The sequence below is a fragment of the Hippoglossus hippoglossus genome, chromosome 7 (genome assembly GCF_009819705.1).
Source record: "Hippoglossus hippoglossus isolate fHipHip1 chromosome 7, fHipHip1.pri, whole genome shotgun sequence".
Taxonomy (NCBI): domain Eukaryota; kingdom Metazoa; phylum Chordata; class Actinopteri; order Pleuronectiformes; family Pleuronectidae; genus Hippoglossus; species Hippoglossus hippoglossus.
Genome location: NC_047157.1, coordinates 27,530,393 through 27,547,892, shown reverse-complemented (window position 1 = coordinate 27,547,892; position 17,500 = coordinate 27,530,393). Strand labels below are relative to the sequence as shown.

General features: G+C 47.1%; 1 protein-coding gene across 1 annotated transcript in view; it reads right to left on the bottom strand.

The window, feature by feature from the left end:
* The window catches only part of LOC117764212 (laminin subunit alpha-5-like), a 75,089-nt gene extending 58,751 nt beyond the window's left edge, over positions 1-16,338 (bottom strand). Inside the window, 2 exon segments of the mRNA XM_034589812.1 lie at positions 10,674-10,826; positions 15,873-16,338. Of these exon segments, the coding sequence (XP_034445703.1) occupies positions 10,674-10,826; positions 15,873-16,133 (414 nt within the window). The 5' untranslated portion in view covers positions 16,134-16,338.
* Between the last annotated feature and the right edge of the window lie 1,162 nt (positions 16,339-17,500).

The window sequence follows — 17,500 nt, the reverse complement described above, 5'->3', positions numbered from 1 at the left end:
CAGTTTCCTGTGAGGCGTTTCTAGAAAACGTTTCTAGAAAACGAGAAGTGTCTCATCAGAGCTCACGTCTGTCTGACACTCACCTTGTGAGACCACATTTAAATTCACCACAGGTCTGAATCCAACCTGCAGCAGATCACACACACACCAGTCCTGTTTGAGGATGTTCATCAAGATCCATGAATTATCCAAGAAACATCCTTCATCCGGCCCCTGATTCAGATCCACGTCAAAATGAAAACAGACACACAGACAGACACACACACAGACAGACAGACACACAGACAGACACACAGACACACAGACACACAGACACACAGACAGACAGGAATATTCCAGGAATGTGTTACAGTATAAGACGATGTGACGGCTGCTGCTCCTCAGCTGTCGGCTCTGAACCAGTAACAGTTGCTGCAGCTCTCAGCTTGTTTCCCTGAGTTCTGGAACAAACACGTCCGCCTGTCACTGGTTCCCGGTGTGAGTCTGTGTCGGCTGCGGTGGCCCGACGACCCCACTGGTGTTCACGGGGTCACCGGCTCAATCGCTGCCAGCAGCTGACGGGGCTTCATTAACGTGTCCAGAGGTTCTGGTTCTTCTGAGAGAGGAACCAGTGCAGAGCTCGGAAATCACTGGAGACGTCTCAACTTCTCCAAACACACACACTCATCTCCAGGTCCTCGTGTGAAGCTGGACGACCTCACGTTCAGTCCCAAGCTGAAACTGGACTTTCATGTCCAACAGAAACCACAGCAGGAGATTGTCCGGCTCCAACTCAGCCACAGCTTCACACCGAGATTTAACATCATCGTCAGAAACATAAACTACAAACGATTAACTTTAACTTATTGACCTCTCTGTCTCCTACCCCCCCCCCCCCCCCCCCCCCCCCCTCTCCCCCCCCCCCCCCCCCCCCCCCCCCCCCCCCCCCCCCCCCCCCCCCCCCCCCCCCCCCCCCCACCCCCCCTCCCCCCCCCCCCCCCCCCCCCCCCCCCCCCCCCCCTCTCCCCCCCCCCCCCCCCCCCCCCCCCCCCCCCCCCCCCCCCCCCCCCCCCCCCCCCCCCCCCCCCCCCCCCCTCTTTCGTTTCATTCACCAGTGAAGAAAAGAGGAGAAACTCAAACAATCAGCTGTGACCTGGTTAAAACCAATATTTACTGTCACATTAACGAAGGCAAACCTCCCTCTTTGTCTGCAGCGTTTCTCCTCCTCCTCCTCCTCCTCCCACCCGCGTCCTCTTTGTCCCTGTGTCTTCACATTTTATCATCTGTGTGTTAGTGTGCGTGCGTGTGCGTGTGTGTGTGTGTGTGTGTGTGTGTGTGTGTGTGTGTGTGTGTGTGTGTGTGTGTGTGTGTGTGTGTGTGTGTGTGTGTGTGTGTGCGTGCCTTTGGGAAACACTGATAAGTGAAACACGGGAAAAGATAACTGCTGATAGTTTTCTGAACAAACTTTAAAAAGCAACTCTGAAAAGAGAACAGAGAAGAAAGTCGTTTGATTTATTTTCTTTCAGGTGATTTGTAATTTGTCCAAAAACTAATTGTTTAGCTTAAAATGTTCAACATTGAAAATATCCCTTATTCCTGTTTTTGTATTTGTAATGTATCTGTCAATCAGAGACCATTTAATATATCTATAAACAAATCTGTTTCTTTTCGGGTTTGTACAATTTCAGTTGTTGAAGCTGAAAATACTGAGAAGCAAAGTTTATTTATATGTTGAAACTTATTATATACATTTTACAGAATAAACCACAGAAAGGTTTTGCATTGAAGTTTGTACATTTGTTTCTATAATTCAGTCTGGAGCCAAATGATGGACTGACTGAAAAGAAGACGAGGAGGTGAAGACGAGGAGGTGAAGACGAGGAGGTGAAGACGAGGAGGAGAAGACGAGGAGGAGAAGACGAGGAGGTGAAGACGAGGAGGTGAAGACGAGGAGGTGAAGACGAGGAGGTGAAGACGAGGAGGAGAAGACGAGGGGGAGAAGACGAGGAGGTGGAGACGAGGAGGTGAAGACGAGGAGGAGAAGACGAGGGGGAGAAGACGAGGAGGTGAAGACGAGGAGGTGAAGACGAGGAGGTGAAGACGAGGAGGTGAAGACGAGGAGGTGAAGACGAGGGGGAGAAGACGAGGAGGTGGAGACGAGGAGGTGAAGACGAGGAGGTGAAGACGAGGAGGAGAAGACGAGGAGGAGAAGACGAGGAGAAGATGAGGAGGAGAAGACGAGGAGGTGAAGACGAGGAGGTGAAGACGAGGAGGAGAAGATGAGGAGGTGAAGACGAGGGGGAGAAGACGAGGAGGTGAAGACGAGGAGGAGAAGACGAGGAGGAGAAGACGAGGAGGTGAAGACGAGGAGGTGAAGACGAGGAGGTGAAGACTTAGAATAAATGCAGAGTTAGAACCCGGATCAAAGACGACTACGTTCAGGAACAAGCTGCTGGTGAATTCAGTTTGAACATGTGACATCACACCTGAACCAGGCCGAGGTTCCAGTGGAAACGGGCTGAATGTGGAAGTGGGAGATGAAGTCTGAACACAGAGTGCGACTCCACTTCTTCAGTCTAAATGAGCTCATTGTGTGATAGCAGGCAGACATTAGCATCAGGCTATTCTTAGTGTGGCTTGGCACCGTCCCTGGTGTGGTTCAGGACGATCCTGGCACAAAGTGGTTTCCTGTCTGGGTTCTGTCTCCAGAGGAAGCTCCACACTGTCCTCACACTGCAGCTGGAGCCACTGGACGTCTGCATCCTGACCGGCGTGTGATGTGACGCCAGTTCCTCCACATGGAATCACCAACATCTTAGAAAGCAGCTGGTGGAGATAAGAACTGTCTTATTTACGCATTGCAGGGTTTGATTCATTGTTGCAAACTCTCCTCACTTTAAATAAAATCCAGTTTATTCTTGGATTTCTTGATGCTTCCTCAGAGACACAGCAAATGTTCTGCAGGTTCTGTCTGTGAGGACAAATGTCTGAGTCAGTGTCTCTGGACATTTCCTGGATCTTCTCCTGCAGCCTCCTGGTAACATGTCAGAGTGAGTCCATGTGAGGACACAGCAGGACAGTGAGTCCGACCCGGACAATCTCCTGCTGCTTCTTCACGGGACAAACACGAACTACAGAAGATGTTCAGACGCCATCGACCAGAGTTCAAGTCTGAAAACGGCTGTTTTAAGAACGGCTCAATATAAGAACACAACATTTACCGGTTGAAGCATTTTGAGCTTAAATTCCATTTCAACCAGACTGGAAGTGGGTTGAATGTTTGTTTTAGATGTTTGGTCTGAAAGGCTTTTGTTTGGTCTACAAAGTGAAGAATGAGTCAACAGTCCACAAAGACCCTGAAACCAGCTAACATCCTCCAAACACCAGGAGAAGCAGGAGAACATCTCTGTCTGTGGGTTTCACAATGAGGAACGGACTTTAATGAGGACAAATACAAAAACACACGTCCCTGCTGGTTGGTCCAATGCTCCTCAAGAGGCTGATAAATAATCGAATGTCCTTTAGTCATTAATTTCCTGTTGAGTCCCATTATGTCCCCGCGAAGTCACTTCAGCCGCCATTCACAACCAACTGTTTCCTCCACGTCTGTTCACCGCAGCCTTTCAAACGCTCTCACTGACACAAGGGTGTGAGAAAGGCCCATTGAGGAGGAGGCTGAATGCTAAGTCGTTGGGAGGCTCATGTCCGCTGCTGCATCAAAAGGAGGTTGTGAGGGCGAGCAAACAGCAGAGGACAAAGGGACGGAGCTGAATGGACGTTCGGGCTCGTTCCAGCTGGAGGCGAGAGTCCACATATCGCTGAGGGTTTTTAAATCATGTTTATAGATTCTCTGGAAAGCACCGGAACAACGTGTGATGGGATCAGATCAGAAGACGACGCCACTGAGGACAAACACTGAGACACTTCATCAGCAGCTGCGTCCAACAACTATTCACATGATTCATTCAACTGTTGATTTTCTTTTGGTTGAATATTGTTTAGTTCTGAACGACACTGAGAACACTTCACTACCAGTCACTTTCACACACACACACATGTTCACAATCTGTCTCCCTGACGGACCAACAACACACAGACTGGAGGAGCCGGGGATCGAACCATGAACCATCTCACAGACTGTCCGCTTTCCCTCCGGTGCCACAGTGTTCAAACATGGACAGAGACCTTGGAACAGCTCATCCTGTCCAACTTAATGGACCAAAGCAATTTGTGTATTTTACATTGATTCAAAATACAACATCACTTCATTGTTATTCATCTAGAATCACTTCAGGCTCAACTGAAGGAAATAAATCATTTAACTGATTAACTGATTCTCGAAACTGTTTTTATTTCAGCACCAGGACTTTCACTGTGTTCATTTTTCAAATTAGCATAAACATGTAAAAGTAGTAAAGTGTCTTCATCCTGTAAAAGTATTTTCTCTTTTCAACTTTTCCTCGTCTCTCAGTTTTTCTCTCAGGCTGTCGCTCTCTCTCTTTTTCCTCCAGAAGCAGGAGGAGACTCGGCCGTCGGCCTCAGAGAAAACACACAGCCGACGAGACAAGAGGCTGGAGGACGAGACAAGAGGAGACGGATGGACGGAGGACGAGACAAGAGGAGATGGATGGACGGAGGACGAGACAAGAGGAGACGGATGGACGGAGGAAGACGAGTGGAGGAGAGAGAAGGAGAGGAAGCAGAAGATTTAGGGAGAGAAGAGGTGAAGAGATAAGTTGACAAGGGCAACGAGAGAGTGAGTGAGTGAGTGAGTGAGTGAGTGTGTGTGTGTGTGTGTGTGTGTGTGTGTGTGTGTGTGTGTGTGTGTGTGTGTGTGTGTGTGTGTGTGTGTGTGTGTGTGTGTGTGTGTGTGTGTGTGTGTGTGTGTGTGTGTGTGTGTGTGTGTGTGTCTGTGTGTGTAATGGGCGGTCAGGGAGTTCAAAGCGCCAGGAAGTTAAAAACAGAATAGCCTGACGATGACCTTTGACCTGTGACAGATCAGCAGGTTGGAACAGAACTCATGCACGACCGAGGTGCAACACATACACACACACACACACACACACACACACACACACACACACACACACACACACACACACACACATTTTGAACAGCATTTGACATTTTAATCACAGGGTATGAATGCTTCCTTTCTGTTTCTGTCTTTCCCAGCTGGAGTCTTCCTCTCCTCCTCCTCCTCCTCCTCCTCCTCCTCCTCCTTACTATGTTTTAAATAGTAATTAATTCTGGGAGGATGATAATAATGGAAATAATATTAAACAACCTGACCGGAGGAAACAGGAAGAACTATGTTTCCCCTTTGGGCCAAACGGTGGAAAAACTTCAACATCCAGAATGCACCGGGGCACAGGACGATCAGCTGCAGCAATTCTACTAATAAAGTTAGTTTCATGTATTTCAGCGAATTGATGCACATTGACTCCAAGATACTGAACAGTTAAAAACACCGGGTTTTATTGCAGATGATGACAGTTTGGTTCAGTTTTACTTGATGTTTCGTGTCTCACTATTTGGGAAAACGTCAAACTGAAGCTACAAGGGAGCGAGTGTGTGTTAACCTGCCAACGTCAACACACCCTGACATCAGCGACAACAATATCAGCAACTATTTTCAACTGCAAGCTCTCCCTCCTCTCCTCCCTCCCTCCCTCCATCCATCATCATCCCTCCTTCTTTCTGGTTTAAATACGACTTCTCTCTTTCCTCTTTCTCTCTTTTCACTCGAGGCTGAATCTCTCCTATTAAGGTCAGATTTGCCTCCCTCTCTCTCTGCTCCTCTTATCCCCCCACCGCTCATTTTCCTGCCCAGTACACATAATGAATGACTGAAAAATGTGCGCTGTGTGTCAGCGTTTGTGTGTTTGTGTGAGGACAGCGAGTGTCAGAGGCAACGATTAACCCCGAACCAGAGGGACAGACGGGGAAACCAGAGGACGTCAGAAATAAGCCTCGCTGCAGAGGACGGAGGAGGCGAGGAGAGAGGGATGAAGAGAGCGAGCCCCAAAACAAAAGCCAGGGAGCTACAGAGGAGAAAAGGAGCTGAATAAAGACACAGAAAGAGGAGCGCTATTAAAAGATGTGACGAAGGCGAGCGGTCGACTGAGTCACGATGGAAACTGGTGAAACAGAAAGAGACAAAAACAAGAGGAGACACAGAAATACATCATGATGATGACAACATGTAAATCATCAAATCAGAAAGAACTATTCAGAGACAAAAACCAAACTGTAAAGGAGAAAACAGAGCGACGACCCAAACACAGTGAAGTCACACAGAGACGCTTCATGTGCTTTTCAACCACAGATCAAGAACAAGACAGAGAAGCTTGATTCGTCTCATTTGGTCCCGATTCTCACCATCATGAGTCAGTGAAGGACTCAACAGACGAGTCTTTGTGGCCTGAGAGTCAGAGAGAGATGAACTGAGAGATGAACTGAGAGATGAACTGAGAGATGAACTGAGAGATGAACTGAGAGATGAACTCTGCGTCTTCAGGCTCAGGAACGGTTCCTGTACACAAACCTACGAAGTGGTTTGGACTGAGCTGCTGTCACAAACGTCCCGAGTGTCGCTGAGCGGTGACCTCGGAGCCGGCTGCCACGTTAAAGGTAACGTTCACACCACATCAATGGCAGGAAGCTTTCAATCGGGAGCAGTTGGCAACACACTCTCTGTTAGGCACGGTGAACAATGGAGCCGCCCCAACACTGCATGTGTGTGCGTGTCTTTGTTTGTGCCGCAGAGAAATCTGTCATCACACAGGAAATTAAAGACGTGGCAGTGAGAGATGTGAAACAAAGCTCCGAGGGAAGTGTTGATTCAGTTTGAGAAGGAAGATTAAAGGGTCAGTTCACCCAAATCAAAGAATAGGGTTAGATTTAGTTAATTAGAAGCAACAATAGGTCGTTTTTATACCTTCAAATAGCTTCAAAATGCTTCTGATGCGTCACAATCAGCGGGAAACTCCTGAGAATATCCACAGAAACTGACCCTTGACATGTGTGTTCCCTCAGGAGAATGTCTGTTCTCCTGAGGCCAGTGCAGGTCTGGAAACAGCTGAGGACTCGGAGGTGTCACTCAGACGACGTCTCTGACAGGTTTGATGACAGGGAGACAAATTCTGTGACTCAAGAAGTGAAGACAAAGAGAGGACCTCACCTGAAGAACACACACACACACTCACACACACACACACACACACACTCTCTAATAACAGGCTGACAAACATCCCCTGTTGTCATCCCTCCTCCTCCTCTTTCCATCCCTCCTCCTCTGCTCAGTGTTCTTCCTCTCCTTCCTTCCGCTCCTCCTCCTCCTCCTCCTCTTCCCTTCCTGTGAATTTTCCTCCACCTTCCCTTCAAACTGTATTTATTGCTCCTTCGTGCCGTCTGCCTATAATTGCTCTCCGTGATTTTTCCATCTCGTCTCCTTCACCTGTTATAACAACACTTCCACTATCACACACCTGAGGAATGAAGCTGCGTGCACACACACACACACACACACACACATCTGAGCGCACACGTTTCATCACTCTCAGCTCACAAGACAACGGTGAATTGTGTTCCACTGGTACGACCTCATCGTGGAGGATGCATGTTGCTCTGCCTCGTGCATCTCCAGAAAGTGAATCTCTTATTTTCAGATTCTCATCCTAAACATCTTTTTGATAAAATTGAGAGTCAAAATTCATTGACAATAAAAAGACATTTCACACCACAGAGCTTCAAGTCCTGGTAAATGTGACAAGTTCTCATAAATCACTCGAACAAGAAACTGAAAAACAACCTCAGGGTTCTTGCATGAGAACGTAGCTGCAGTTCAACCTGATGTCGGTGGATTATGAGCAGTAAGTAGAATATATTATATATATTTATTATCAAATACAGAATAATGTCAGTGTAGAAGAGAGCGAGTGAGAGAGAAAGATCGTGACTGCCATTGCATCAAAAGGAATTAACCCTCAAGCTTGTGTGTCTCCACCAACAGGCCAAGTTTCAGGAAACATGGTAATAACCTCCTCTTGAGTTCCTGAGTCCTGGTGTTAAATAGTGACCAGGGATTTATGACGTCACAATGAAGTTGACCTTTGACCTTTTGGTTATAGAATGTCATCACTTCATCATTTTATCGAATCAAAAACGTCAAAAACACATTTTGTGAAGTCACATATTCCAAATTCCAGCTCATTGTTGAGTCCCAGTGGACGTTTGTGATGAATGAATGAAGAATGAGACTTAGAAGAAGAAATTGTGGAAAAGGAGAAAGACGAGGACATGAAGGAAAAGACGCTAGAAGAGGAGATGGAAGACAGAATGAAGAGTAGAAAGAGGGGACAACAGCCGAGTGGACTTACTCTTGTAGGAATACTTGAGGAAGAGGAGGAGCAGGGCTAATGAGGAAGAGGGTGATGGTGAAGAAGAATGCCAGGAGGAGATAGCAGAAGAAAGAAGACGGGAAAGTGGAGGAGATAGAAAGGTTCTATATTGGGCCGGTGTTATCTGAAGACCACAGACTGAATGAGTGAGCGGGGGGGGGGGGGGTTGAACTGATGATCGTTATTTAAAGAATCAAACTGACGGACGACAGAAAACAACAGAGGAAGAAGGATGAGTCGGACGAGGAGGAAATAAAAAACGCAGCGAAGCAACAAACTGGATTCTGTCTTCACCTTGAGACGCGTCGTCTTATCTCGTCCTTGGACATCGAGTGAAGCGAATTTGTGCTTGTGTGACTCTTCACATGGAAAGTGAAAGACGTCACAGTAATTCAGCAGAACACGAAGGATCTGGAAGTTTCTACTGGATTATATATGTTCCAGTTTACTACCTATACGTAAAGGGAGGGGGGGGGGGCAGGTGGGTGATTTAACGAGCCTCCCCCTCTACGGGTTGAGACAGGTTAACTGACATTCCAATCTCCCTCCCTCCTCTCTTTGTCTTTCATTCAGCCAGAGGCAGGGGGTTGACACACACACACACACACACACACACACACACACACACACACACACACACACACACACACACACGCACACACACACGCACACACACACACGCACACACACACACACACTCATAATCCCTGGCCTTAGCCCACCTACATTCTTTCAAGACAGAACTGAAACCTGGTAACGAGAGACCCTTCACCTCCATGTTTACTGTCTCTCTCCTTTAAGTCATGAAAACCTGGTGATATGATTCATGTGATGAATTAAACACTTCATCTGATGTCAAGTTTCCTGCGTCAACAACAGAAATAAACTCAGCAGGTTTTCTATTTAAAGTTCTAGTTAAGTGAAGTTGAATTATAACGTGATTCTCCGTCCACACAACAAAATAAACAACAAGTGGACTAAAAATGTTAAGTGCTGCAAATCTCTATGATAAATGATAAAAGTACACAAATCTGACATGTTTTTATCAAAAAACATTTAAATATATTGATCCAAAAGATTTATAAATATAGAAACGTAAAGAAACGTAACTGAACGCGCGGACGTCATCATGAGAGCAAAATGTTAAATCATCGTTAAAACTGTTTTGAATTATTTACCGATTTTAACAGGTTCTCTCACAAGCCGCCTGTTTTCAGAGGGTTTAAAGACTTTTTATGTTTTATTTTATCACTTGTACATGTAAACAGGCTCATAAAAGATTTTAAAAGACACAGCTCCTGCTTCTCTACTGAGAGAGAGAGAGAGAGAGAGAGAGAGAGAGAGAGAGAGAGAGAGAGGGGGGGGAGAGAGAGAGAGAGAGAGAGAGAGAGAGAGAGAGAGAGAGAGAGAGAGAGAGGGGGGGGAGAGAGAGAGAGAGAGAGAGAGAGAGAGGGGGGGGAGAGAGAGAGAGAGAGAGAGAGAGAGAGAGAGAGAGAGAGAGAGAGAGAGAGAGAGAGAGAGAGGGGGGGAGAGACAGAGAGAGAGAGGAAGAGGAAGAGGAGCGACGAAAGAGAAAAGGGGTGAAAGATGGATGAAGGGGGAACCTGAATTCCAGGCCTGAAAAGACACACACACACACACACACACACACACACACACACACACACACTGTCTCTCCACTGTGAGCGACGAGGGCACTCGAGCAAGAGGAGTCGACACAAAAGACTCACATTCAGAAACCAGGTTGTTCCAAAGCGACGTTCAGAATCACAACATGGTTGTGGTGTTGCTGCGTCGCTCCTCAGAGTTTCCCCGTGTGTGTCGATGTGTAGACGAGCCACGTGTTTGTGTGAGTGTGTTTCCTTCTCACGAATCAATGAACAGCAGCTACAACAAACTGAGCTTCCAGCCAAAAGCAAGCAGCTCTAAATCAGCAGCCTGCAGCTTCCAGGCTGAACTCCAGGAGGCCGGAGGTCTGATTTATTCATCCTTCACTATGTGAGTAAAGAGGCCGGACAGTTTACCAGCAAGTAGCAAAGAGAGTTTAGCAGAGACAGTGAAATTGTGTCCAGGAGATTTCAGACAAAAGCAAAGAGCACAAGTGAAACATGTTTGTGCTGCAGAAAAAGACGTTTTCATCCAAAAACAAATGAAAATGCCAGAAAGTGCAGAAGACGAATCCCAGACACGTCGTCCTCATCAGGAGCAACAAGCTAACGGAGGCAGAGCGAGAGCAGCGCACACGGGGAAACCCCGTCTGCACAGAAGTGTGTGTCTCAGTGTCAGTCCTACCTGTCCCAGGTTCAGGGTGACGTTCACCTCGTTGAACTCCGTGCTGCGGGACAGGGGCGGGCTCTGCCACCAGCGCTCCGTCCCATCGATGGCGTTGGTGATGGGACGAGCCCGATCGCTTTCCCCCTGGCTGCAGATGTCACAGTACTGGCCCTGAGAAGACAGAGAAGACAAATATGAATCGTACGAGGTTTAAAACGACACTGGAGACGGGCTATCAACAGATACTAAAACACCCAAACACTCCGGATGAACAGCAGCCGCGAGGCCGCGAATGTCTGACTGAGTGTTGGAGTTTCCCCATTGGCCGTTCCACTGTTTCCCCATTGGCCGTTCCACTGCTCTTCCAGGATGAAGTATTTGACGTCTTAAAAACACCTGGAGATAAATGTAGTGACTTTCAGATTAAACCTCCTTCACGTTGAAGAGAGAGTCACTTCTTTGCCTCCACAGTAAACGTCTCTGTGTTGTTTACTGTGTCTGGACTTTCTCTTTCACATTTGAAGAACGCAGCATCAGCAGGAGTCGTCTTCGGTTGGAAATCTATCTAATTTTTCTTTCTAGAATAAAAGGCACTTTCTGGAGAATGAATGATGGAGAAACTCCGACAGGATGTTATTGATTCACACACCTCAGTGAGACTGGACTGCAACTTAAAGTCTTAACTGCAGCACAATCGCTCGGAGTCACAGGAAACGTCTCTGAAGGGAGGAGATTTATTTCACAACAGTTTGTCCCTGGAGCACCTGGGTCGGATTTCTCACAGTTCAACAGAACGGGGACTCCACACACTCCAAGCCACAGCGAGGCTCCAGCCTGGATTAGATTTCTGCTTGTGAGTTTTACCTGTCTCATAAATCCAATCCCCATTTTCCTGCTGCCTGTTCTGTGCTGACTTCAGTCACATTTACATTCTCACTCCAGCCACAACCAGCCCTGATCAGTGGGAGGAGCCAATGAAACACAGTCGTACCCCTTATTTAAAATACAGCAATTTGCTCTCATACTTTCATTTGTCACTCAAGCTGTTTTAAGACTTGAACTGAATCACAGACGTGTTCCTGACGTGTTCCTCACATGTTCTCCAGGTTCTGTCTGTCAGAACTAATGTGTGAGTCAGTGTCTCTGGACATGTTCTGGATCTTCTCCTGCAGCCTCCTGGTAACATGTCCTCGTGAGTCCATGTGAGGAAACAGCAGGACAATGTGTGGAAGCTTCCCAGTGAGCGAGTGGACGTGTTGATGAGGTTTCTAACCCCCCCCCCCCACATGTTCCTGTTGTTGTGAACGACTCGGACCCGGACAATCTGCTGCTGCTGCTGCTTCACTGGACAAACTCTAACTACAGGAACTTTCCAGAACTCAGGTTTGAAAATGTCTTTATTCAGTTTAAAGAGCAATAAACCCCCCCCGACAGACGAGCTTGGACAGCGGACGCCACCTTAATGAAACCAAGATGCATCAATCAAAGAGCAACTGACACAGGAAAACAATGAAGCGCAGATCCAATCCAGATCCTTCAGTTCCAAACATCTAATCTCTTGATTGTCATTCTGCAGCTGAAGGAACGGAAGGAACTGGTGCGTGAGCGCGTCCACTTGAAGTGGCCTCTCCACCTCGTTGGTTCCGAGAGCTTCTTCCCTCTGCGGGCCTGTCCGAGCTTCTGCCCCCGAACCCCTGCTGGCTGTGTGAGCGTTAGCATGAACTAAACAAGCTGGGACCCGAACAAAAGGCAGAGTCACAAGATATAATCACTGCAGGTCACTGAGGTCAGAGGTCACTGCTCGGCCTCTGACTCCACCCCTCCACCACGTCTCTCCCAGAGCTGTCAATCAACCTGAGATTAACTGTGTGAACTCTATATTATTATAATCAGTCAATTTAGCTTCATTTATACGACCTTTCTTTAAATTAGTCGGACTACCATTAGCACCACTTTGCTCCTGACCAATTTGGATTGAATACGTTTTAATATTCTACATGAATATACTTCACTGTTGAATGACTCCATTTACAACTTGCATATTAATGTCTCCACATTGCATCTAGATTAGATTTTCACCCGATTATATCTACACCTGTTATTAATATTTATCTCAGAAGAAGTTCCATCATAGATCAGAAATTATGAATCACGATTTCTCCAACAGTATCAGGGACTTTACAGTTGTGCTTTACTGACAATTAAACGTCTGCAGATTATAAATTGTTCTGTCTCTCCCACTTGCAGGCAGCTCGGCTGTGTTCCACATTCCTCCTGTATTTGGACTTCACGTGTCACTGGGTGTTAGTTGCTCTCGTGTTGTGCACAGAGCCGGTCACAGCACCAGGAAAACGTGAGCGAGCAGGACACCACCTCCGGTCCAACGGTGAATGCAGAGAAATCAAGGTATTTTAAAAAGGAAAGGAAGGTGGCGCTGCACAGAAAGCCCTCACGGGGAGCTCGCAGCCAGGAAGTGACATCTCTAAAGGAGCGTGTGTTCGGTGGAGTGAGACGTCGGGGAGTTTCTGCAGAGCTGTCAAACTCTCTTTCACACTGTTTCTCTCAGTTTCCTTTCACGTCTTCCGTTCATTCCTCTCTCATCAACCAAAAGGCCACCGGGAACTGACCGTCTCCGTCCGTTCCTCCACCTTGAGCTGAACAAGTACGTCTCTCCGTCTCTCGAGTGAGGAATCTACGGACTTGGTTTGACCAAATGTTCCAGGAGCTTTTAGAAATGAAGAAAGGACGTAGAGGTTCCTGCAGACTGTTGTTCACCTGCGTTTCCACCACAGCTTCAACACCAGGAGAGATTAGGCACATCAGCCTTCTGACGCAAAACAAGAGGAAAGACGGAGGAGATTTAAATCGTTTGTTCCACGGTCTTTTTCCCCAACGACACAATCGTCTCACTTCCATCCATCAACTAAAACTCCAGCAGTAAGAAGCTCTCAGTCGACACAGCTCTCCAACACCTTCACCCTCAGGAGAGGAAACACTTCAGTGATATAATCTTGGGGGTATTTCTGGATAATGAAGCTCCCTGAACGTTCAGCAGATACAACAGGTCGACACATGTTCGGCTTTAAACTCCTCTTATCAGCACTAAGACGCTCAAACGCACTTTTTATTTATAAACAGCAAAAATGTAAAGAAGCCGATGACGAAGCTTTAAAATCCAGCCCAAGGGAACGAGGTTTAACAAAAATGAGATCTTTAAACTCTTCTAGCCATTTACACACACACACACACACACACACACACACACACACACACACACACACACACACACACACACACACACACACACACACACACACACACACACACACACACACACACACACACACACACACACACACACGTCTTCCTGCTGATTTTAAATAATAAAAACACTCTCACATCTCACATTCAAATCAAAATAGGATTAACCTGTGTGTGTTTTCTGACTGTGTGTGTGTGTGTGTGTGTGTGTGTGTGTGTGTGTGTGTGTGTGTGTGTGGGGGTGTGTTGTTCTGGGGGGGTGCAGTGAAAGAACAAGTGGGCCGACCCACAATAGCTCAGCAAAGTGGACTAACCCTCTTATCCCGAACACATAAAGCAGCGCTCCTCGAGCTAATGAGCAGATTTTCTAGGCTTCATTTTCTTTCCTCGGCTCATTGTGCAGCAACATGTCCACTTGAAGCAGATCAGATCTGATGAGGGAATATTCAGTCTCATCGTCCGCGTGAAGTCTCCCAGCAGATGGACTCGTTTAGTTAGACGTTAATTAGCAGAATACATCTTGGTGTTTTACTCTTAGTTAGAAACCGAAGCCTTCCTCTCTCAGGACAGCAAACCGCCTGCTGTTCATTGTCTCCCTCTGCTGATCAAACCACTTTTATCTCAACGACCTTAACATCTGGGCGACTAATCTCTTAGGGGTGATGAGTCATACGCACGTCACATGTTCTGTAACATTAAATCAGAAGTAGATCGATGACAGACGGACTTTATTGATTCCTGTGCTGCAGCAGCAAGTGGAACAACTGTGGTTATAAGAACGCCTAACGACCGGCATCACCTCCAGAGGAAGCACCGCGCCGGTCTCGCGGTAACAGAGCGGATAAACCCGGTCTGATTGGACGACACGGGTCAGTCACCGCGAGGAATGTAGGGAACAGGTGGGAGAGAGAGAGAGAGAGAGAGAGAGAGAGAGAGAGAGAGACAGAGAGAGAGAGAGAGAGAGAGAGAGAGAGAGAGAGAGAGAGAGAGAGAGAGAGAGAGAGAGGGCAATCAGCCAGCATGTTATCACCCTCAGGCCTGATTTAATGTTTAACCCATGAAACTGCAATAACCCTTTGTGGCGGTTACTCCTGATACCTGGAGGCTTCATGTCAGACACACTACAGGCCTCCTGCTCCTGCTCCTGCTCCTGCTCCTCCTGCTGATGTTTCTTTTTTACAAGCTCACAAACTCATCACCACATTAAAAACTCATCTGCACGTGGTGGTTATCAGCGTCTGTGGAGTCGCTCCTTATATAAGTGTTGCCAAGTCCTACAAAGGAAGCAGTGCGTGAAATAAGGAGGTGGCCGAGCCGAGGGAGCTCCGTGCACACTGCTGACCTCCTCTGTTCAACTCCACACTCGAGGGAGCAGCGCCTCCTTTTAACATGAGGGTTGGGATTTACAACAAGAAGTTTGATGATATACGAAACGTGAAGTAAGAAGAGCAGCGACTCTGAAGTAAAGCTTCTCAAAGATAAGAAGATCAAACAGGAGACGAACCCTGAATCTGAGCAAATAACCTTCTGCTGCAAACGCTGTGAACATCATGAAGCTTGTTGGGCTTTTTGTTTCATTTATTTGATTTATTCATTGTCTGTATCGTCCTGAACAACATTATATCTATCTTAGATGAGTTTATGTTAATAGAAAAACTGAAGGAATGCAACTCTATAGGATATTTCACCTTAGAGCCTATAAAGAAATATGATGTAGTCATATTATAACACTTATACACCTGAGCATGCACCACAATCACACCATCAGTGTTAGTTACTGAAACTACACAGCTCAACATCAGTGTCAAGTCAATCAGAGAGGCTTTAGGAGACTGTAATATCATTTCAATACTAATTATAATAACACTGTTACATGAAGAACAGTGTCCAACTCAGTGTGGAGCCTTACTTCCCTTAATGATACGGTTCAGAGCAGTGTAACGGGTCCTGGCTCACCTGGATGGTCTGGCTCGGGTCCCCGGACACCGGGCCTCCGACCAGTTTGCAGTACAGGTCCCGCAGCGACCTGCCGGTGTCGTCCTCCCCGCAGGTCGCGCTGGCGCTGATCTTCGTGCCCTCGGCCAGGTTGAAGTAGGGCGGGTGGAGGCTGTAGCCGTTCACCCCGTTGGTCGGCAGCTCCTGGGCCGCGGCGAGGCGGCAGCAGGTCAGGAGCAGCGGCCACAGCAGCGGCGGGGCTGCACCTCCGCTCGCCATCATTCTCCACCTGCACAGATCCGCTCCGACGGGAGGACAGCGGAGGAAGTCAACAGCCCGAGCAGAGAGCTTCACGTCCCGGGGAGACACGCACCAGGAGCCGGGGGAGCTCACAGCGAAGAACAAGGAGCGAGGAAGACGAGCAAAGTTTGTCCCGGAGCGCAGCGCGTCGAAGTTAGTGTCCTCTCTCTCCCCCTCCTGTCTGTGTGTCGCTCTACCCTCCTCACCCTCCCTCCCTCACCCCCCCTCACCCTCCCTGTGGTTGGAGGAGGGGTCAACCCCCCCCACTCGGTGAATGAGTCATTACAGAAACCTCATATTCATATACTTTCATTACTTGTTATTAATGTGTCGTGCACTTCGAGCCTCAAACTGGATGATATACAGAATTATTCAGAAACACCAGAGAAGATGTAGAAAGGAAGTTATACTTATAACCATTGAAATAATACAGATATATTCCATCGTCAGTGCACATTGAATAAAGTATATTTCATCTAATATAGATTTTCTGAACTTATCATAACGAGGGCAACACAGCAGCAAATATATAGACTCAATTCACACCTACAACAGACTGATGAATGTTTTATACATTATATAATTCAGATTCTCCATCCATCTGTCCTTTGATCTCTGTTTGAAGAATGCACATTAATCAGCATTTATACAAATGTACATATAAATGGACGAAAGGCTCGTCTTCATCACCAGTGCAATAAGGATATTAGATAGTCCAACAGTTATTTCCACGTTAGTTTGCTTTCTTTCTTCATCTGTTGTTTATACTCATGTTATTATTTTGTACAGGGAACCACACACTTTATGATCCAACACCTCACAACCCTGTGATAATTACAGGTGGACAATGAGTTTATAATAACTGTTACTACTTCTGCTTGTAACACTAATAATACAGAATATTACTGTCATTAATCTCACACTCTTGCAGAACAGCCACACACTGACCAGACAACAAATGGGACACACACACACAACCAGTTGGTCAGGACAAACACACACAGACGACCACACACTCAGACCAGGCTCTGTGGCCTGTCAGGAACCAGGAGCTTCCTGTTGACGAGGCACAGGTGGGTTCATGGTAATAAAGTGACTTCCCTGTCGACCGACTTGTACGAAGAATCAGTTTTACAAGATAATCGAGGGGCACTTACTCAAACCTCATCATCTCGCTTCCATTCCCCAAACCACACTTTGTTTAGGTTCTGATTTCAACTTCCGAAACTTTCTCCTGAGCTTTCTACCGCCGTTTATCGTATATAAAGATGGCCGACGTGACGGCTTTCAAAAGTGAAGCCTAAGCGTTTAGATGGACCACGCCCCCAATAGACAGGACTCCTCCATGT